Source organism: Nyctibius grandis, chromosome 17 (genome assembly GCF_013368605.1).
Source record: "Nyctibius grandis isolate bNycGra1 chromosome 17, bNycGra1.pri, whole genome shotgun sequence".
Classification (NCBI taxonomy): Eukaryota; Metazoa; Chordata; class Aves; order Nyctibiiformes; family Nyctibiidae; genus Nyctibius; species Nyctibius grandis.
Genome location: NC_090674.1, coordinates 7,729,302 through 7,750,339, shown reverse-complemented (window position 1 = coordinate 7,750,339; position 21,038 = coordinate 7,729,302). Strand labels below are relative to the sequence as shown.

General features: G+C 56.1%; 1 protein-coding gene across 1 annotated transcript in view; it reads left to right on the top strand.

Moving 5' to 3' along the window:
• MEGF6 (multiple EGF like domains 6) overlaps nt 1-20,285 on the top strand; it is a 73,804-nt gene extending 53,519 nt beyond the window's left edge. Inside the window, exons 10-37 of the mRNA XM_068414393.1 lie at nt 369-491; nt 1,305-1,427; nt 2,654-2,821; nt 3,085-3,216; nt 3,290-3,418; nt 4,940-5,068; nt 5,222-5,356; nt 5,710-5,844; nt 8,024-8,149; nt 9,080-9,211; nt 9,583-9,711; nt 10,123-10,254; nt 10,485-10,613; nt 11,182-11,310; nt 11,821-11,949; nt 12,748-12,876; nt 13,068-13,196; nt 13,895-14,023; nt 14,466-14,594; nt 15,249-15,380; nt 15,521-15,649; nt 16,220-16,348; nt 16,510-16,638; nt 16,829-16,957; nt 17,406-17,534; nt 17,619-17,747; nt 18,190-18,321; nt 18,435-20,285. Of these exons, the coding sequence (XP_068270494.1) occupies nt 369-491; nt 1,305-1,427; nt 2,654-2,821; nt 3,085-3,216; nt 3,290-3,418; nt 4,940-5,068; nt 5,222-5,356; nt 5,710-5,844; nt 8,024-8,149; nt 9,080-9,211; nt 9,583-9,711; nt 10,123-10,254; nt 10,485-10,613; nt 11,182-11,310; nt 11,821-11,949; nt 12,748-12,876; nt 13,068-13,196; nt 13,895-14,023; nt 14,466-14,594; nt 15,249-15,380; nt 15,521-15,649; nt 16,220-16,348; nt 16,510-16,638; nt 16,829-16,957; nt 17,406-17,534; nt 17,619-17,747; nt 18,190-18,321; nt 18,435-18,502 (3,602 nt within the window). The 3' untranslated portion in view covers nt 18,503-20,285. The remainder of the gene's footprint in view (nt 1-368; nt 492-1,304; nt 1,428-2,653; nt 2,822-3,084; nt 3,217-3,289; nt 3,419-4,939; nt 5,069-5,221; nt 5,357-5,709; nt 5,845-8,023; nt 8,150-9,079; nt 9,212-9,582; nt 9,712-10,122; nt 10,255-10,484; nt 10,614-11,181; nt 11,311-11,820; nt 11,950-12,747; nt 12,877-13,067; nt 13,197-13,894; nt 14,024-14,465; nt 14,595-15,248; nt 15,381-15,520; nt 15,650-16,219; nt 16,349-16,509; nt 16,639-16,828; nt 16,958-17,405; nt 17,535-17,618; nt 17,748-18,189; nt 18,322-18,434) is intronic.
• Nucleotides 20,286-21,038: the final 753 nt, after the last annotated feature.

Below are 21,038 nucleotides of genomic sequence, written 5' to 3'. Positions count from 1 at the left end.
GAGCCAGTCTGAAGGAACCATGCAGTTCTTGCCTGCCTCTGTACTCGACAGGGTAAATCAGAAAACAGAGGACTGTTACCATTGGAGTCACCCCCCATCTCTAAGCATACAAAACCTTTAAGAACTGAAAATCACAGTTAACTTCCCACAGGCCTCTAGGACTCAGCATGCCTCCCTTGGCCGAGAAGGATGATCTGTTAGCATCAAGCTCACTTATTTCAACAGGAAAGCAAGAACACTGGCTCAGCATTTGGCAGGGAGATCAGGAAAAGCTTACCAGAACTAGTCACGAGCAGTTTTAACAAGTGCTGTCACCACTGCAAAGCTCCACGTGTGTTAACATCCAGTGCCCTTTGTTTTTTATTTAGATATCAATGAATGTGACAGCGGTTCTCACTGTTGTCAGCAAGACTGTTACAACTACCCTGGAGGCTACGAGTGTGCCTGCTACGCTGGGTACAGGCTCAGCGCAGACGGCTGCGGGTGCGATGGTAAGACAAACACCTCGCTGGGCTCCTGCGAGTAACCCAGCAGTGCTGGAGACACACGTGGGATGGGCTCCCCGAATCCTGGCTGTCTGTACTTTGTCAGCCCCCTCAGTTTGCTTACTGTTAAGGCAACTCAGCTATTCTCACCCCTGCACTAGTCCAGCACAACTGGAGAGTAGCAGTGGGGGTTTTCAACGCTCTGAATTCAAATCAGGGTGTCTCAAAGTGAGCTGGTCCAGGTCTGACTCCATTAATTCACAAAAATCATTTTATGTTCAACCCCGAAGGCCAACATTGCCCATCATTTTCACCCAAGAGAGACAGACAAATAAAAGTGTCTGTGTAAAATACAGCTGAGACAGCGACTAACACAAGCTTTTAATAAAGAGAACAAGAAATTGTCCTACCTGGTTGTGAACAGCCAGGCATGTCCAGTTTCTCCCAGCTCATACCAGTTTTCTTGTCAGCTCTCCGACGAGTCGCCTTCTTACATAAAGGATTTGGGGCCTTTTTTTTTTTTTTCCCTTTCCTCCCAATGAGTTGTTCTCACTACCAAAGCTCTCCAATAACATTTCACAGGTGAAAAACCAAGCTTACCCTCCTATTTCTACACAATTAGTGACAGATGTGAGCTGAAACCTAGCACAGGGTATGTTGAAATCCAGGGCTCCCTGAACCGCTTGGGTCACCTCACTCAATTTTTGGAGTCAGAGAGGATGCCACCAGCCGAGTGGCTGATATATGACAGAAATATATCTGGGCCCCTGTCCCATACAGGCACACCCCTGTTACAGTGGAGCCCCCCGTGTTTTTTAGATGTGGATGAGTGCTCTGCAAATAACGGTGGATGCGAACACGCGTGCCAGAACCAGCTCGGATCTTTCCAGTGTGGCTGCGAGGTTGGGTACAAACTGGACGAAGATCGAAGGAGCTGCACCTGTAAGTGCAACGTCCATGCACCGCCCCTCGCCCTGCTCTCCCCGGCACAGCCTTCTCCAGCTTTTTCACAGCACTTACTACTACTAGCAGTGGAAACGACTCGCCATCAGTGGAAACCTTTCCCCAGACAGGACCAGTCCTATTGCAGCCACGCTACACAGCACTTCCCAAAGCAGCGTAGGGGCTTTCAAGGCGAGGTTGGATGGGGCTTGGAGCAACCTGGTCTAGTGGAAAGTGTCCCTGCCCCTGCCAGAGAGTTGGAACCATATGGTCTTTAAGGTCCCTTCCAACCCAAACCAGTCTGTGATGATTTTGGGATAGCTACACTTACGACAGTCTGCAGTGATGACCCCACATTAACCAAAGAACCAGAAACCCTTTCCACAGCCACCAGCCTCTACAGTTTTCCCTTATAAGAAATAATGGATTTATCTTTTTTAAGTGGTAGTGCCTTTATCCCACCACCAAACACACTACTACCCAACTTACTCACTTAGTGGGGCAGCCAACTCCCCACTCCTCATCTCGTGACCCCCAGCAGCATTGCCCAGGTCCCCAGAAAGGCTTTCTGAGGTCTGGAGCCAGAAGAGCAGCCCTCAGTGCCTCCCCACTCTGGCAAAATGTCTGAGCCCCCTCCGGCCCCGTGGCTTTTATAGGCTCTGCCAGCCCCTGCCCTTGCCCCAAGTGTGCCCCTGCTTAGCTTGATTGCCTGGCTTTTAACCCTTGCCTGCAAGGAGGGGAGCCTGTAGCTGTACCTCACAGACACTCTTTCCAAAAGGAGAACCAAGCTGATGTGCATTGCTCAGTTGTGTTAGCTGGGCAGGCTGGTTTGATTTTCCAGAAAAGAACTAACTTATCCGAAAACTCAAAGAAGCTGAGAGGCTCAGGGCAGAGGTGATGGTGTGAGCACGAGCTCAGCCACCTGAGGAGCCAGAGCTGCCTGTCAAGGTTAAGAGCAAAGCTTCTCCCATACATTTTGAGGTCGCTTAGCTGGCCTCTGCCCATTCCAGCCAAACCAAACAAGTGAACGGGTTGCAAAAATTGTAGAGGTGTCAATATAGGGAGAGATCAGTGGTGCAAACCATGTCAAATCAGATGTCCCAGCCCTGTACAGGTATTTCTGGTTTCCCTTTTTTATTACAGAGGTTCTGTCCTACTGTTCACCTCTTAGAGATCTTGTCTCATTTCCCACGCTGACATTGTCATCCCCGTGCCTGCCTCCCCAGCCATAGAGGAGCCTGTGGAAGCTCTGGATGGTCGGCGCCCCGTTATCCGCCCGATCCCTCACGTTGCGATCCTGCGGGATGAATTTACCCAGCTCCTTAGTGACGACTATGAGGAAGAGGAGGAAGAGATGGAAGCAAGAGGAGAGCACACACTTTCAGAGAAATTCGGTGGGCATTTTGCAGCAGTGGTGAATGGCATGCTTTGCTTGGAAGTCTTCAGAATTAACCCCGCGTGCTGGGTTTATTTGTGTTTGGTGAGTGTACCCCCATGACTTGCCGGGTGCCTTTTCTGTGTAGACAGAACCTGTGTTACAACACAGACGCGTTAGCTTTGCCGCAGCCTGCTCGCGGGGGGTTCCTCTGCCCAGACTCTCCGGGATGCTGAGGCAGCCCTGGGGAAGGCTTGTCACCCGCAGCACCTCTCGTTGCAGTCTGCCTGGAGCACACCTTCGGCCCCGACTGCAGCCTGACCTGTGAGGACTGCCGAAACGGAGCCCCGTGCAACGCGGAGGAGACCGGCTGCGACTGCCCGGCGGGCTGGACCGGCGTCCTCTGCAACCAGAGTGGGTGATGCTGGAGGGCGGCGGGCGGGAGAGCTCCTCGTCCCTGGGCTGCATCATGTCTCTCTCCCCACAGCCTGCCCGGCCGGCACCTTCGGGAAGAACTGCAGCCTGCCCTGCCGCTGCCAGAACGGCGGCACCTGCGACCCGGCCACGGGCGCCTGCCGCTGCCCGCCCGGCGTGGCCGGCGAGCTCTGCCAGGACGGTAAGCCCACTCGCACCAGCTGCTCGGCACGGCAGCCAGGGCCATCCCCATCCTCCCCAGCCAGGCATGGGGACCCGGCGGGGTGCCAAAAGGCATTGCAGCCATTTCTGTTTCTCTCAATGTATTAGTAGAGCATTTGCTGTAATTTGATAAATGGCTATCGCAGCCATCTCTGATGCCACTCTTGGTGTTCCAGTTGTGCTTCTCTAAAGCCCTAAAATGTTTTCCACACGCTGCCTTACACTGCTCCCTTTGCAGCTGCTCACTGAAAGCATCTTTCAACTCTTTTGTTGAACCATCCCAGTGTGAGTGGCTCTAACACATCCCTGCTCCATCTGACTCGGTGGGTCACCCAGTCTTGCGTGGAAAAATGTCGTTTTAATAAGGAAAAGATGGTAAAGGGAATTCTTCACCCACAAAACTCCAGGTAGCATGCCTTGTCTTTGCTCTAGAAGACCTTTGCAGTCCCTGTTGGCTACTCAGCAGTGACCATGGGCAGCCACCTGTATTTCACTGGACATTCAGGGGCGGACACAGAACAGAATGTCAGACTTGGGTGGTCAATGGTAAATTTACAGAACCGTGGGGGTATTTTGCTCTGAAGAAAAACCAAAGCATTGGAAAGTTGTGACAACTGTAGTTACCCAAAGTACTGCAAAAGGAGGTATCACTTGCTGTTGGTAGGTATTTGTTCTCTCAAAGAGTTAAAATCTGGGGGACATAATCTAGAAACACAGAAAGAGTGGGACAATAAGAGATTCAGAGAAAGTGACTTCAGACACATGGTTAGGAGCATATGGGCACTATTACCGAAGGAGGAGACCAAGGCAGAATGTAAATGAGTGCAAGAGATACCCCGACCTTTTCTTTCTGTAGGAAGGAGGTGATTGAAGGGTACAGAGGAAAAACAGGAAGGTGAGATTAAAATAAACAATGAAGAACTGCTCCGTTGTCCCAGGGTGGCATTTCCTTGGCTTAAACTGTCTGCTGCTCTTACCAGACGGCAGAAGGCACGTGCTGCCTGGAGCTTTCTGCTGACACAGTCTGTCTGCCATGTGCTTCTAATATTGAGATCTTTAGCATAACAGAGAAAGAACAATAATTTTATTCCCTTAATAGTGCAAATATCACTTTCCTTATCAATAGGAATGGCCTCAGGGATTACTTTCTCACAGAGAAGATTGCCTTCTCCTGCGCTGCGGGGCAGATCTCTCGCATAGCCAGTGCAGGGCTGATGGGGGCAGAGCTCCAGGCACCTCTCTCGGGTGGAGACTGCTGGAGGAATCTGATTTTGAGCTGATGCAGGGAATCTGATTGCTCTTACCATTGAGATATTATTGTGTAGAGACCCAAGCACGTTCCTGGTCAGAAAACAATCAATCGCTCGCTGCATCCTTTGCCTAGGTTCATTTCTGATGCTATACAGCTTTGGGTTCAGTATGTTTTTCCTGGGGTCTGCTGGAAATAAAACGACAGGCTGAAATTGGCTCATCTTCCCAGAAAATCTCTCTCTATTCCTAGGGTGCCCTAAAGGATTTTTTGGGAAACAATGCAAGAAAAAGTGCAACTGTGCCAACCGGGGTCGCTGCCATCGGATTTATGGAGCCTGTCTCTGCGATCCTGGCTTGTACGGGCGGTACTGCCATTTAGGTATGCTCGTCCTCCTATTTTTTACCAGATATATATATTATTCTGAGGTGCCGTCCCTGGGAAGGGCCAGCGCTGGGTAGCAAAGCGTCTGTCCCTTGCCCGGTGTTATTTGGCCTCGCGGGTCACTGACCAGCTCTCTCCCTCTGCACCCAGCCTGCCCCAAGTGGGCGTTCGGCCCCGGCTGCTCGGAGGAGTGCGGCTGCGTGCAGCAGAACACGCAGGACTGCGACAAGAGGGACGGCTCCTGCCGCTGCAAACCCGGCTACCGCGGCAAGCGCTGCGAGACGCGTGAGTTGCCAAGAAGTATTCATGGAGCATCCCCCTCTCTCCTCCCGCAGCCTCTCTCCTCCTGACTCATTTTCTTGGGGAAAAGCTCGGCTCACTTTCCACCCTCCTAAGGCTGTCTCGCCTCTTGTTGTTTAGATTAAGAGCAAAACTTGCTGTCAGACTCAGATACATTACGTTAGCACGCGGGACCTGCCAGCAGGGTGGGAATGGCTCTCGTCCAGCCTGCTGTGCCCGGCCATCGGCTGGGCAGGGTGCTGCTCGGTGCCCGTCGCCGCGGGCTGGGGCTGCCCGCTCTTCCACGGTCAGTCGAGTAACGCCAGATGTTCTTTGTGTTTAATTACGATTGTTAACAGACTGTGAGCCTGGCTATTACGGGGATGGCTGCAAGAAGAAATGTAACTGCTCTCCAGAAGTGTCTTGTGACCATGTCACTGGAGAGTGCTGGAAAGAGTGTCCCCAGGGCTACCACGGGGAGAACTGCGATCAAGGTAAGGCAGTAAAAGTACAGTAAACTGCTGTAAACTCACCGTTCCTCACACGTACAAACTTTTTCTTCACAAAACAACATGAAAGGGCCTCCAGAATCCCTCCAGTGCTCTCTCAGACCACCGAGCCCACTGCGGTTGATCCAATGAGTGGAAAGTTGAAGTGGCCTTACAAACCCAGGAGCTGCCGCTCGCAGGTCTTTGTCAAACTTTAAATCCCTTTAAAGCGGGGAAGCAGGACTCCTCATGCATAATGAGTCTTATTCAGAAAAGGAGAACAAGGTCTCACTTTATCCTGCCGCTTGGGCATCTTTGCTTTTGTCCATGAAGGTGACAGATGTCTAGTTATCTTTCCCCCGCCTTTGATGTCTTTTTACTTCCAGGCAATCAGTGCTCAGCAGAACAGTATCACATTTTTCTGCTCTATTCTCTATTCCATATTGAAACTTTGATCTGCAAGTGGAAAAGAAATTTTTGTGTTTCATTTACATTAGAATTTAAACTTCTGCCTCTGTATGAACCTCATAGAGCAGTTTTCTGCTCGTCAAGTAAAGGGCCAGTTGACAGTATGGTAACCAAACTGCACAGCTCTGTGCGTGCACTGTAACACTCCAGCTCTGAGAGTGCAGATTTGCAAGATCCTGGGCCGCAGTTGGGGTGTCAGAGATGTTGACTTTCTTTGAACAAAGGTATTTTGAGTGAACCTAAAGGCAGTGAGTCATTGGCACGAGGTGATGATTGCAAAACATGAACGCAGTTCTTGGAAAATAATAACTTCTGCCAGGCTCAGAGCTGGTGGGTGATTGAAAAGCCAACTTCCCCCTCGTGAGGCTTCTCCTTCTGCATCACGCTTCAACCCATTGGACCCAACAGCAAACGCAGAAGGTTGGACTCCTGAAGTCCACACCTGAGGACACGCTGCACTAAGAGGCTGGCTGTGTTCAGCATCTGAATTTTCATTGCAGAATCCTGGGAGTTTCTGCGCTAACTCAGGTTTAACCCAGCATTCCATCCACACCCAACCCAGGGCTTACAGCTATTAACCTAATTAAGCTGCTAGCACATGATTATCTTGCGTAACACCGCAACTGATAGAAAATAGCTGGTCTAGGGGGCAGAGCAGAAGCTGCAGGTTGTCACAGAAAGACCCAACGCAAGCAAGTGCCAACAGGGCCAAGTAGTGTTAGGAGGAGCGAGGGAGCAGCTTTCGCAGGGCTTGTGCCCCCTCGCAGGGGTCCCGGCAGCCCCGGCCCCCCCGCGGGGGACGCTGCTGCCCCAGAGCCACGCGGCGCCTCGGCCGGCTGGGCGCGTTGGCCGGGGTGTTTTGAAAAAGACTAAGAAAGGACCTGAAGCCCGTAGGGGGGAGTCACAGGAAATAACACAAATATTTGTATAGAAATAGCAGGCTCTTGGCTGTTGTTCGGATCTGGAAATTATTAAGGGGTGAAGACAAACATCTGCCATCAATTAGCAAAGAGGAGGAATAACAAAAACTCCACTGTGTCACTTGAAATCTGTGCGCTGGCATGCTTTTCCTCCGTGGTTTGTGAATGCTGGTGTGCTTTTCCTCCATGGTTTGTGAATGCTGGTGTGCTTTTCCTCCGTGGTTTGTGAATGCTGGTGTGTTTGCGTCTGTCGGAGCCTTCCGAAACATTGGCTTCAGTGAACAAAAAAGACTGCGAGCACGGAGCTCTTCTGGGAGACTCAGATAGGATTTAAGGATCTTTGGGTCTGAGACCCTCAGTCTGCACGTAATTAGCTGGCTGCTAAATTGTGTCGTGGGGTACAAAGAGCAAAGCAAACTTTCCAGTACCAGCAGTACCGCCCTGGCGTTCAGAGCAGAGGGAAGGAGAAGCACTTAGTGCTCCTGGGGATGGGGATGCTCCTTCTTTATGGCTTTACATCCACGTGCCTGCTGCAACCCTTGCTGCTCCTTACAAGCCTGGCTTCCAGATTCCGGAGGCACTCAGCCAGGGCAGTAAAAATAAATCTTATAAATAAGATAGTGGGGATTTGGGGGCTGTTCTGCACCCCAGCACAGGGAGAGCAGGGTGGCCAGGGTCGCTGCCCATGGGACGAGCACGTGTGTCTCGGAGGCAGAGCGAAGCGCATCTCTCCCGACGTGCCCTCGGGAAGGCCCTCGGGAGCTGGGTTTTTCCCCACGCTGCTGTTTTTGCCGCAGAGTGTCCGGAGGGGACGTTCGGGGCTGGCTGCCGGCAGCCCTGCGCCTGCGGCGGAGCCCCCTGCGACCGGCGCTCGGGGCAGTGCCGCTGCCCGCCCGGCTGGACGGGACGCGACTGCCGCCAAGGTGAGGAGCCCGCAGCGGCGCCCAGGTAGGGGCTTAGGCGGGGAGCTGGTATTTGTTCTTTTGCTAAAATTAGTTTTAAAACTAGTGCAGTTAGAATCATCTTCATGGTAAATTAGAAAAAAATGCAGCTGTTGATGGTAAGTCTTGAACTACCTCAGGTAGCTGAGCTCTGCTGTTGAGGCTGAGTGAAGTACAAGGAAATAACATACGCAATAAAAAAAAAGATGGATATTTTCAGTTGTTGCAGTCCTTAACACAGGAAAGGAGTCTTTCCTTACTGATGTGTATTTTTAATTACCTTTGCCATATTACTCTTTAACTGCTGGAAAACTATAGAATCCTAAATTAAAAGCTTTTACGTGATTATACGGTATTACAGCAGCTGGAAGGTATTAGTCATATGTAGATGTCCTGCTCCTAATAGTTTGTCTGAGCAATGAAACCACACACGCACAGCGCTTTGAACTAACTTTCTTCCAGCCCCTGGAGCAGCTTAGGAGCAGTTAAACAAGGATTCCCGGCCCCATTTTATCCATTCTTAGCCTTTCGCTTCTCCTTTGGGGCTAACAGCAGCTCCGGGCGATGCTAACGTGCTGTCCCGCGGTGTGACAGCGCCTGCGAAGCCCCTTTGCCAGCAGCCCCATTTCTACCAAGGGCCCTTGTAGCTCCGCACAAGTAGATGTGAATCCAAAATTGAGAGGAAAGTCCCGGAGTGAGCTCAGAATAGCCCTCACCGAGGGCTCACGCGCTGGTTACAAACCAAGACGAGCAATGTCGTCCTTGTAGCCGTGTATTGCCAAACAAAAGTCCATGTTTTGCATGAAGCACAGACACGAAGGAGAAAGGGGCACCAGAAAACAGCCATTCCCCTCTTGCGCCTCGGCCGTGACCCCGATCCCTGTGTGTCCTCTCTCCCTGCCCGCGCTCCAGCCTGCCCCGACGGGCGCTGGGGCCTGGGCTGCCAGGAGATCTGTGCCGAGTGTGCCAACAACGCCAGCTGCGACCCCACCACGGGAGCCTGCCGGTGTCCCCCCGGCTACACCGGCCGTCGCTGCCAGGACGGTGAGTGCTGCCTGCTGCCGGCGCAGCTCCTCCAGCCGCAGGGAGGGCTGTGCCCCTGCGGTACCAGCTCTAGCGAGCGGAGCATCCCACCGCGGACCGGGCACCGCCGCGCTCATCCGAGCAGGGCTCAGCACCCTGCACCCTTGCTGCCTCACACCTTGGGGTTCTCCCCTAGTTCTGTCTTCACAGTAGTAACTTTTGCATCAGCAGAACGGGAGGTTAAAACCCACGCCCCTCGCCCCGCTCAGCCCGGAGCTGAGCACCCATGCTCAGTGCTGGCGGCAGCTCTGCAGCAGCCCGCTGCGGTGCCCGCCGGGGCGGCCCGAGGGGAGCCCTGGCTGCGGCGTTACAGTCCGTGTCTGCCTTGGCAGCGTGTCCGCCGGGCTGGTTCGGCCCAGACTGCCAGCTGAGCTGCAGCTGCGGGAACGACGGGCATTGCCACCCTGTGACGGGGACGTGCAGCTGCGCGCCTGGCTGGACGGGGCACAACTGCCAGAGAGGTATCGTACCCGCTGCGCCCACGAGACACTGACCTGTGCAAAGCTACACTCTTGTTTGGTTCATTGGCATCTTCGTGCTGTGCCTCTGCTAGAAAAAATATTCTCTGAAATCCTTTCGATCTCTCCGCTCTGTCCTGTCCGTGCCGCTTGCCCTTCTGTCGCGGGTTTGCTTGCAGAAAAGCAAGTCTCTTCTTAAACCCCTCCAGAGATGGTGACTCCACCACCTCCCTGGGCAGCCCCTTCCAATGGCTAATGACCCTTGCTGAGAAGAAATGCTTCCTAATGTCCAACCTGACCCTCCCCTGGCGAAGCTTGAGGCTGTGTCCTCTTGTCCTATTCTCAAGGACAAGAGGACGGGGAAGCGGGGCAGGGGAGCGCGGCGCTGAGGGTCGGTTCCCCGCTGTGTTTCAGCCTGCGACGCGGGGCACTGGGGGCCCGGCTGTGCCCACACCTGCGACTGCAGCAACGGCGACGGGAGCTGCAGCGCGGAGACGGGGCGGTGTGTCTGCGAAGCCGGCTACACGGGCGGCCGCTGCGAGAGGAGTGAGTGCCCGTGCCCTGTCTGTGACATTGCCAGGCCAGCCCTGTCCCGAGGGCGGTGGGGTGACGTGGGTACACATCTGTAAGGGGTAGGGTAGAGCCACTGGTCGTTATAAAAAAGCAGCTGCCAGACACTTATTTCCATCCAGAGCCTGAGCTCCTGCCCTGGCACAGCTCCCCGGGGATGCCAGGCAAGGACGAGCTCCTCATTCTCCTTTGCTTCTGCTTGCTAGAGTGCCCCGAAGGATGGTTTGGGCTGAGCTGTCGGCACCAATGTCAGTGTGAGAACGGGGCTACGTGCGACCACGTCAGCGGGGCCTGTACGTGCAGCCCGGGCTGGCGAGGGACCTTCTGTGAGCACGGTGAGTCCCTGTGCCCGGGACCCCGCGCTGCCCGCGGCTCCCACGGGCTCCTTGCCTGACTGTGCCATCGTGTCACAGCAAAGAGAATCCCTCGGGGTGGTGACGGGGAAAACCGCATGTCCGCAAGCTGCTAAGTCTCTGGTTTTAATTCTGAAGGGAAAAGGTCTAGGGAAAAAAAAAGACTAACCAGATGTAAACAAGGAGTAAATGCTCAGCTGCCTTGGGTGCGTGTACACACGTTGCACACAGCATCTTGGGGTGGCCTCTCCAAGGGGTCCCTGGGCGCAGGGTTCTGGCTCCCCCACCAAGCTGGTCAGTCCCTCAGTGGCCAGAGGCCCAGTGCCGTGGCTCTTCTGGTGCACACAGCTGTGTCCTGTGCCTCCAGTGTCCATAAAGGGCACGCGGCCGATGTTCTGCTGCCCTGCCGGGGGCAGAGCCCTGAGCAGCTGGCTGTCCCACTGGTGCAGCGTTGTATCGGCAAAAAAGGCCACCAAGAGGCTTCTCCGCTGGGACATTTCCATCTCTCTGTATAGGCGTTTTGTGGGGATTTCTCTCTTGTTTTCTGCAGCCTGTCCTGAGGGATTTTACGGACTGGAGTGCCGGGAAGCCTGCGACTGCCTGAACGGCGCCCACTGTGACCCTGTGACAGGCCAGTGCCACTGTCCCCCCGGCTGGGACGGCCCCCGCTGCGGCCAGGGTAGGTGTCACTGCAGCCTGGTGCCCACCCTCTGCGGCTGGGGTGGGCTGGGGCGAGGCAGGAGCATCCCTCCGTGAGGCACTCCGGAGCCCTCGCCGTCTCTTGCGCTGTGGGGACCAGAGGTTTAATGTCTGTTCCCCACGTGTGATTTTCTCTGCGTGGAAGTTAATTCTGTGCAGCAGAGAAGTGTTTGGTCTTGGAGAGGGGCTGGGGGGGGGTCTGGCTGAGCACATCGTTGTTGAGGGCTTGGGCATCCAGCAAAACAGTTTCCAAACAGATAAAATGATGTAACATCGATGATAACAGCGTTTGGGTGTCAGCCACCTGCAGAATACAGCTGCTATTTCCCCATTGCACCATAAAAACCAGCTTACGCAGCTGTCCAAAGCAGCCCCGCACCAGTGTTGGTTCCTCTCCCAGACCAGTGCAGCTGGGCTGGTCAGCAGGAGGCTGGCTGATGCGATCCGTACCTGCTGCCTAACAGTCATGCCTGCTTCTGCTCCCACGAAGCATGCCAGGGGAACAGGTACGGCGAGAACTGCAGCCAGACCTGCCACTGTTTCAATAACGCCTCCTGTGACCACGTCAGCGGACGGTGCCTCTGTGCAGCCGGGTGGACGGGACCCACGTGCCAGCAAGGTAACACACCGTACGGTCACTTAACCCGGGCTGTCTGCTCCCTCCGCCAGCACGCGTTAGAAATGCCATTTCTCGGCGCGGATCGGAGCTTTCAATGAAGCAGCAACTACAAAAAAGCTGAGGCAGTATGATAGCAAGGCCAGATTGCCACTAAGATGGCAATTAGCTGTGCAGCACTTCCAGATCCATTCACAGAGGAGCCAAGAGGTTGCCTTCGCCCAGGGCAGCAGATATTGCACTGACGTGCAGTTTCGTAGCAGCACACAGGGTAACAGCTTGCTCCTCCGTTGCACTGAGCATCAACACCAAGTCAGCAGTGCCTTCAGGCACCACTCAGTGACCCTGTGCACATGAGAACAGTTATTCATGTGGTTAAATGGCTTTTTTTCTCTGCTGAGCACTGGCACTGTCTGGGTCTGGGACAGGAGGATGTTCAGCTCAGGATTGAAGGTGCTGGCTGCCAGCTGAGCATCTCTCCTGGCTGTGAACTCACCCGGCCTTATTTCTTGTGTTTATTTGCCACCAGCATTGCCGAGGAGGCTCTAAAGAGCTCAGGCACCCAGTGCCCTGTGTTGTCACTGCCTCTTCCCTGAGCAGCTCAAAATACTGAGTGCCTTTATGTGGGCAGCTGAGCAGCCCCGGAGTGTCCTTAGCTCCTCTCCCTGCCTCTCGTTGCAAGCAATAATGGCTTTGTTTTATATCAGCCCATCCACCTATCGCCCTGGCAGGCCCCCAGAGGCGTGGTGGTCGCCTTCGGAGCTGTTTCTGACCGGGATGTTTGGCCTGGTTTTCTCGCAGCGTGCCCGGTGGGTTTCTACGGGGAGAGCTGCCGCCAGCGCTGCCTCTGCCAGAACGGGGGCACGTGTGACCCCGCCACAGGGCTCTGCGCTTGCCCCGCGGGGTGGACGGGGCTGGCCTGCGAGCTGGGTGAGTGACGGTGCGTCGGCAGCGCTGGGACATGGGCTCTGGCACAAACTTGTCCTGTTTGGGACTCGTTTTCCTACGAAGGCTGGGGGTGACGTGCACGGCGCTGGGGGTGCGCGCCCAGGAGCAGGGGTCCGTGGGTGGGGGCGGTGCGGTGGGTGTCCGGGCGGCGTTTCACCCTGTGCCTCTCCCAGAGTGCGCGCCGGGGCAGCACGGGGCAGACTGCCGGCAGCGCTGCGAGTGCCAGCACGGGGGGCTCTGCGACCGCCGGACGGGCCACTGCCTCTGCCAGCCCGGCTGGACGGGCGAGACGTGCGAGAGCCGTAAGTGGGGCGGGGGGGGTCCTAACTGGGGGTCCTGCGTGCTGCATCTGTGCCCTGGTGCTGCATCCGTGCCCTGGTGCTGCACAAGGGGACCCGGCGGCCGAGGGATTTTTAAGCAAAGCCGTAAAATTTGGATTCCAGCCCTGCAGAGAGAGCTCGCGGGTGCCGTGGTTGTGGCTGCATACCCTGGGTTTGCCCGCAGCTGTGCTTTCTGCTTTCCCTAAGGCAATGGGGATGAAAATTAAGTTCTGCTTTTGCACCTGCAGTGCTGACTTCTGCGTGATTCTGGTGCTGCACACAGCTTGGTTTGCAGCTGCGTTAGGGCCCAGGTGCAACAGGAGAAGCAGCAAAACTAAAGGATTGCTGCCGTGATTGAAAATGATACTGTGCTGGCACCCAACCCTCGTTAAACAGTGCCAGCAATAACATTTGCAAAACCATGTGGTGCAGTTAAAGAGACACTTTCACACTGAATGAGGTGACCCCAGCGCGACGGTTCACACTCATGTGCCCTGAGCAGATTGGACTGGTGCTGCTGCTGCTGCAGGACCAGCAGAGTCCCAGCAGCGCTCTGGCTTGGCAGGAATGAAAGGGACAGCAGGGAAGTGAAGTGTGTGCCCATAGAAACTGGAGTGGGAAAGACCCATGTCACCTTTTTTGTGTAATTTCTTGTCTCTCCCATCTTTGCATCTCTGAAGCTTGTCCAGAGGGGCTGTTCGGGGCACGCTGTGAAGAGCACTGCGACTGCGGGGACAACGTGTCGTGCCATCACGTCACTGGCGCTTGCGATTGCCCCCGGGGCTGGAGGGGCCGACGCTGCGAGAAAGGTGAGCAGCATCCCTTGGAGGTAGCCAGCATCCCTTGGGGGTAGCCAGCATCCCTTGGAGGTAGCCAGCATCCCTTGGGGGTAGCCAGCATCTCTTGGAGGTAGCCAGTATCCCTTGGGCACACGGCGTCGGGCACTGCTGGGCACCTCCCGGCTCAGGGGGCACCGAGGCTCCTTCCAAAGGCGGGGAAGGGGAGAGACTTTGTTTTTAATAAGGGTTACAAGTTGTGGCGAAATATTTTAAGGCGCTGACAGCCTGCCCTGACAGAGGCATCCGGGTTGCTGCCAACCACGCTGCCTGGCTGGCTGCCGCAGCAGGGCTTGGCTCAGCACCGCGGGCACTGAGGGCAGGAGCTGGCCCGCAGGCTCCAACGCCTTCTGGCATTAATGATGCCTTGAAATCTGGTCTGGAGACTCACACCTCCTCGCTCGCTTCCCCGCAGCCTGCCTGCCGGGCTCCTTCGGGAAGGGCTGTGCCGGGCGCTGTGCCTGTCCCCCGGGAGCGCCCTGCGACCACGTCAGCGGCCGCTGCGGCTGCCCGCCGGGCTTCACGGGCGCCGGCTGCGAACAAGGTACGGAGGAGGGAGGGATCCTCTTAGGGTTCTGCTGACGGGCGCTGGGAACATGATGGGTCAAGTGATTGCTACATAAAATAGAGGGGGAAAAGGAAAAAAAGAAAAAAAACAAGAAAAAAATCCCCAGCAGCTCGCTGTGCCAAGGAGCAGCTCACATTCTGGCAGCTGGGTGCATGCCCGCAGAGTGTTAGCAAAGCCCAGGGAGCCAAGTGGGAAATCAGAGCTGTGTATTTATCCAGAGGATTAGTGATAAATCAGTATTGAAATGTGCTCCTGTGGGTACAAGTAAGTCTGGAAGAGCCAGAGGCATGTGGGCACATTCCTTACCCAGGGGACAGGGCTGTATTTGCAGTGTCTGGGTGTGTGGGGACAGGAGCTGGTGGGAAGCGGAGGGCGGTCAGGGAAGCATCGCAAAAGGCAGCTCATGCCTTTAAGTCCTCTGATTTCTTTTCAATCCAAGTCTTTCCTGGAGTCAAGGAACCATTTGCATGCAGCTCCCTTTGTTTTTTGGGTGGCAGAGAACTTCACTGTCGTGAAAGGCTTCCTAAATCCTGACTTAAAATAAAAAGGGGGGAAAAAGCCTTGCACAGAGGGGTGGGATGGCTCCTGCTAAACGACCCTGAGCTGCCTTGGTGCCCTCTCTCCTGACAGCCTGCCTGCCGGGGACCTTCGGTGAGGGCTGTGCCCAGAGCTGCCAGTGCCCCGGAGCCACCCAGGAGTGCCACCCGGTCACCGGGGCGTGCGTCTGTGCCCCCGGCTTCCACGGGCCCACCTGCCAGCTGGGTGAGCCCGCGCTCGGGTTAGGTTGCTGCCCAGGGCCTCCTCTCTGATGCCCGAATCCACATGGTTGGGTTTTCCAGAGGGTTTGGACCTTGCTCCCGTCTTTTGAGGCACTGAGGCCATCGCTGCTGCTTGTCCCGCAGAGTGCTCCCCTGGGTGGTACGGCCACAACTGCGAGAGGCCGTGCAAGTGCAGGAATGGGGGCTGGTGTGACACCACCACGGGGACGTGCCGCTGCCCGGCCGGCTACATCGGCGCCGACTGCAGCGTCGGTGAGTGCCCGGCGAGGGCGGGGGGGACGCGAGGGCGCGGGAGGTTCCTCAGCAGGAGGTGGAGGGTGGTAGGTGCAAATCCTGCACGCAGCCAGGTTGCTGACCCTGTGGGAGATGAGAACGTTACAGGGGCTGACTCTGCACTGGCCCATCGCAGACAAAGAGCTCCCTGCCTCCCTTACAGCCCGTGCTGCCCGCGGTGCCCTCCCCGCATCGGTACGGGCTGGCGTACGGTGTGCCAGCCTGGCTGTGGGGATGCAGCCGCAGCTGAGCTCATTTGCTGTCATCTTGCCCACAGACACATTTTCTTGCTCCATTTGTTTTATGACAAAATGATTTCTCCACTATGAAGGGCCTGACACATCAGCCTTTGCATCATCCCACCACTGCATGGCCGTCTCTCTGCTAAAAACACGCAGAAGGAAGCCTGGAAGCTCTTTTCCTGCTCTGCCCGCTGCTCTGTGCTCCAGCGACAGGGCTGCGGGCTCCTCCTGCCCCCATTGCGAGGGCCTTCCTCTCCAGCCTTCACACGCCGTGCTTTGGCGTGACCAAGGCTCTTCCTCCCTCCAGGATGTCCCGCTGGGCGCTACGGCAAGGACTGCGCCGGGGTGTGCTCCTGCGGGGACGGTGCTACCTGTCACCCCATCACCGGAGACTGCGTGTGCCCTCCAGGAAGAGCCGGTCCTGCCTGCGAGCAGGGTAAATATCAGCTGCAGGGTCGTGTGTCGGGTTGAGAGCGTGTTTCAGGCAGTGGAAAAGGTCCTGAGCAGGAGCTGAGTTCCTTGCCCTGAGTCCTCTGCCTGCACTCGGGCGCTCCTGCCCGATCCACGTGCCCGCTGCCACCGCGTCTCGTCCCGCAGGCTGTGAGAAGCACCGGTACGGGGTGGGCTGCCAGCAGACCTGCGCCTGCCGCAACGGGGGGCTGTGCGATGCAGCCGACGGCTCCTGTTCGTGTGCGCTCGGGTGGACGGGGAAGTCCTGCGAGTTAGGTAACCCTGACTTGGCTGCGCTGTCCTGCACCAGCCCATAACCGTGGAGCTCGCTCTGTTGGTTTCATACTGGGTCCAGTTCCTGTTATCCCCACCTGTGCCTGTTCTGCCTTATCCCATCACGGGGCTGGGGCCGGGGCTGGGGCTGGCTCTGGGCGCTGAGCAGCTCTGCCGCTGCCTCTCCCTGCAGAGTGCCCGCCGGGACGGTACGGTGCCGACTGCCAGCTCCGCTGCGCCTGCCTGCACAACGCCACCTGCGACCCAGGGACGGGAGCCTGCCGCTGCTCCGCGGGCCGCTACGGGCCCCTGTGCGAACACAGTGAGTCGTGGCAGCACAAACACCGTTGGCTTTGCGAGGGGAGGTGGTTTTCCAAAGCTCATCCAGAGAGCAGGACCACAGGGCACGGGTGTGATCGGCTGCAGTCTGTGTGCACCGATGGGCTCCTGCTTTCCTCTGGTGGTCACAGCAAACCCTTCTCAGGTAGCAGAAGCAGTCGCAAAGAAGGTAATTTCTAGTCTCTGCATGAGACCGCTGGGTACGGAGGTGCCGTTCCAAGATTGAGCAGCCACAACACTGTGCTCTGCCACCCAGACCGGCTGCAGGATGCGGGCAGACCTGCACTGCCAATGGCTGCGTGAATTTGGGCACTTCCCACAGAGAAAGGCTCGCTGCTTCTCTCTGCTGGGCTGCTGGAGGCTTTGCTGCAAAGCCTGTCACCTTCAACACACCCGTGCTTTAACGCGCTCTCCACCCCGCTCCGACCCAGGTTGTCCCCCGGGCTTCCACGGAGCTGGCTGCCGGGAGCGCTGCGACTGCGAGCATGGCGCCGGCTGTGACCCAGCCACCGGCCGCTGCCGGTGCCCAGCCGGGCTCCAGGGCGAGCGCTGCCAGACAGGTACCCCCTGCTCCTCCGGCTGCCCCAGACAGGGGTGGCAGCCCGCCGCGTAGCGCGTGTGCCGTATCTCACCTCTCAAAACAGCCTGCAAGGAGGGAATGTTCGGCGAGGGATGCCAGGAGCTCTGCGACTGCGTCGGCAACGCGCCCTGTGACCCAGCCACGGGGCACTGCCTGTGTCCCCCGGGGAAAACCGGCCTCAAGTGCGGTTTGGGTGAGTTGAGCCACAGCTTGGGGAGGTGAGGGGCAGTAGAGTACAAGCCCAGGCCTAAAATGGATGCAAAACCTCTCTTGTTGGAGCCGAATTCTCATGGAAAGGGCTTTCCTTTTGTGTGTGTCCTCTCAAAGAGTAAGAGGGCATCTGAAGAGTGGCAGTCACCTCTATTTGTAGTCAGATCTGAATGCAAATGTGCCCCAGAGCCAAAAGGCTGCGGCTCAGAGGCCAAAGGACCACCGTGTTGGCCTTGGGATGCTCCGATGTCCCATATCACCAGAGCTCAAGAGCAGGTTGGGGCAGGGAGGGGGTGAGGCAAAAAGCTCTCTGCCTGATCGTGCTCTCCGCCTCCGCTGCGAGCTCTGCCGGTGGCACAGCGGGCAATGCCGGAGCGTTTCTGCTCGGCTGACCTGCAGCAAAACCCTCTCTGTCCCCTTGCCAGACTGCCGCCCGACCAGGTACGGCCCCGACTGCAGCCTGGCCTGCCAGTGTGCCCCCGGCAGCACCTCCTGTAATGCCCAGAACGGCCAGTGCCTCTGCCCGCCCGGGCTCATGGGACCCACGTGTCGGGAAGGTAACGCACGGGCACAGCGAGTCCCGCTGGGTGCGGGAGGCAAAACCTGCTGCGGGGGGATGCCGTGGTGCCTGGGCCTGGGCGAGGACTGACCTGTCCCTCTTCCCTTCCAGCCGCGCAGCCCCTGGCACCCACCCCAGCACCTCCATCCCCGGGCGGGCTCCGGCCGGCCGAGCACTAGATCGTGCCGCTGCGGGAACGCTCCCGCGGTGCCACCGAGCAGCCGCCTGAAGAAGCCAACGGCCTCTTCGACGAACTTGTTTACAAGCCACGTGAGACGTTGGCGTTTGAGGACAGACTGAGCTGCTGCTGGAGTTGTCTGAGTGAGGCCGAGTGTCGCCACGTCACCGTGGCTGGGCTCCAGGCACGCTGACACTGGCACACGCCAACACCAGCACACACCGACGCTGGCACATGCCCTTGGCCAGAGACCAGAAGGAGCAGTTGGGACAGCAGCCTTTGATAGCTCATGGCAAATTGCTGGCCTTCATCTCTTGGGTGCTGGGCTTGGGGAAGGGGCTGGAATTATGGTCAAAAAAATGGGTATTTATGCAACAATATTTATGGGAAGCTGCACAAGTGTTGTCCGAACTGATGGCTGACCGTGCCTTCTGTAGAATACCACTTCACTTGAATTCTTATTTTTTATTCTGAATTTGCAACACGCTTTTATGGTAAATTCCCCTCTGCCATGGGGACAAGCCGTTGGGCTGTGGCACTGACCACACCAGCCCTGCAGAGCCGGTGCCCACAGCCCGACCCGCGCGCTCAGCACGCGTCCCGTGCCCCCGGCTGACGTCCCCCTCCTCGCTGACCACGCAGTCTGTGCTCAACAAGCTTTGCAGGGGCTCGGGAGCTGGTTTTTCACATCAGCAGTGTGCCAGCCCGTGTCATTTGCAAGCCTAAATTCGGTGTAATAACCAGCAATAGCGTATGGATGGGCACAAAGCTCTTGCACAGCGCAGTAAATGCAAATCCCTGTTTAAGTGTTCTCGCCCCAGCCCTGCTCTCTGGGTTATTTTTCCATCCCAGTTGAACCCGGGAGCTGGGAAGGGGGGAGGAACAGCCAGGAGGCTGCAGAGCCACGGCAAAGCCACAAGCAGCGACGGGGAAAGCCATGGCCCCGGCAAGGGCCCAGGGCTTCTGCACCACCCACCTCCTCGGTTTGCACAAAGCTGGTGGGTGAGCGGAGCCCGAGAGCTGAGGATGTCCAAAGGCACCAGGCTCTGCGACGGGACGGGCCCAGCACATCTGCCTCTGCTGCTGCTGCAGTACAGCCCTGCCCAGGCGCTTGGCCTTTAAATTATTCCCACAGGGGCCAACAGAAAATAATAAAAAGAATTGTTTCTTTTCCTGATGGAATTTATTTTAATCTGTATATAACTTGTAAGTTTTTGCTAATTCTTTTCTTATTTTATTTCTTCCTTAACAGTATTTTTTGCATTAGATATCATTATTGTGAGGAAATAATGTTAATATAAGTATGTAGTGAAGGACCAAAATTGTGTAATTAAGGTTGTGTGTTGTATGCTTGATAAGCAGGGAGTAGGAAGAGTTTGTCCACGTGCCAAATGCCCCTGATGGCTCCTGCTGGTCTCGCTGCCGCTTCTCCAGACAATCAGCTGCTTCGGTCCCTTTGCCTTGAAGTGACCGTCACGTTGCACGAAGGTTTTATTTATGTCCTTGGCCGGTTGGAAAGCCAGGCTGCAGCTCCGGGGCTCCTGGCACCTGCTTGGAGTCACCCTTATGTCTGAGCACGGGACTGCAGCACCTCTGTACCTATATTTTTTATATCATGATTTTTTTTCCTGTTCATATTGCCTATTACAGTTTGTTTGCTTCCTGTTTACACGTAGCTAGTGTCTCTCTTTTGGGAGCCCATCTCCTCTAATTTAGCACTGATGAAAAAAAAAAAATCTTAATTCTTCCACAGTTAAGAGAAATAAACAGAAAGCCTCAGTGAATTTTTATTTATCTGGTCTCTCTGAGTCAATTACACTGGAAGTGTGCTGCAGCAGACAGCACGCCTGATGCTGAAGGTTTCAGGATCGTTCCCGAGATGTGCAGATGTCACGACGAGCAGAGGGCAGAGCAGTGCTGCCAGCAGCAGGAAGATTTCTTTTTAGAGCTCATGATGGGGAAACCCAGCCCCTTGGGTTTGGGTCTGGCACCGAGTTGTCGTGCTCAGGGACCCCCCCGTCACCACTGACTGGTTAAACACCCAGCGGTGCCACTGACATCGTACCCAGCTCCCTTTGGGGCGAGAACACGCGTTTCATTGGGATCCACGAGTTTATTGTTAATCCAATCAATCCTTTAACAGTTTAATCAGAACAGCCCCGTGACAACAGCGCTGCCCGTGAATCCAGAGCGCATGGAGCCGCCTCACCCTGACATCAGAGGTGCCGGTTCCCCTCCCCGAGGTGCGACCGGCTGAGCATCGAGGTGCAGCCTCGTAGGCCACCCCGAAGGCCCTACAGCACTAAACAACACAGATGGGACCTGCTCAGCAGCATCCCCTCACCCTGCCCAGGTCACAGCTGCGTTCAAAAGCACCAAGAATAATTGCAGGGGGGAAAAAAAAACAGGGGAAAAAAAAATAGGAAGGAAAAATTGGGTCAAGGAATAAGCCTAGCATATAGATTTAAGTTCCTAAAAATTCTTGATTCACATAAGCTCTCCCCGTGCCCCAGGTCTTCCCACGCAAGGTGCGGAGC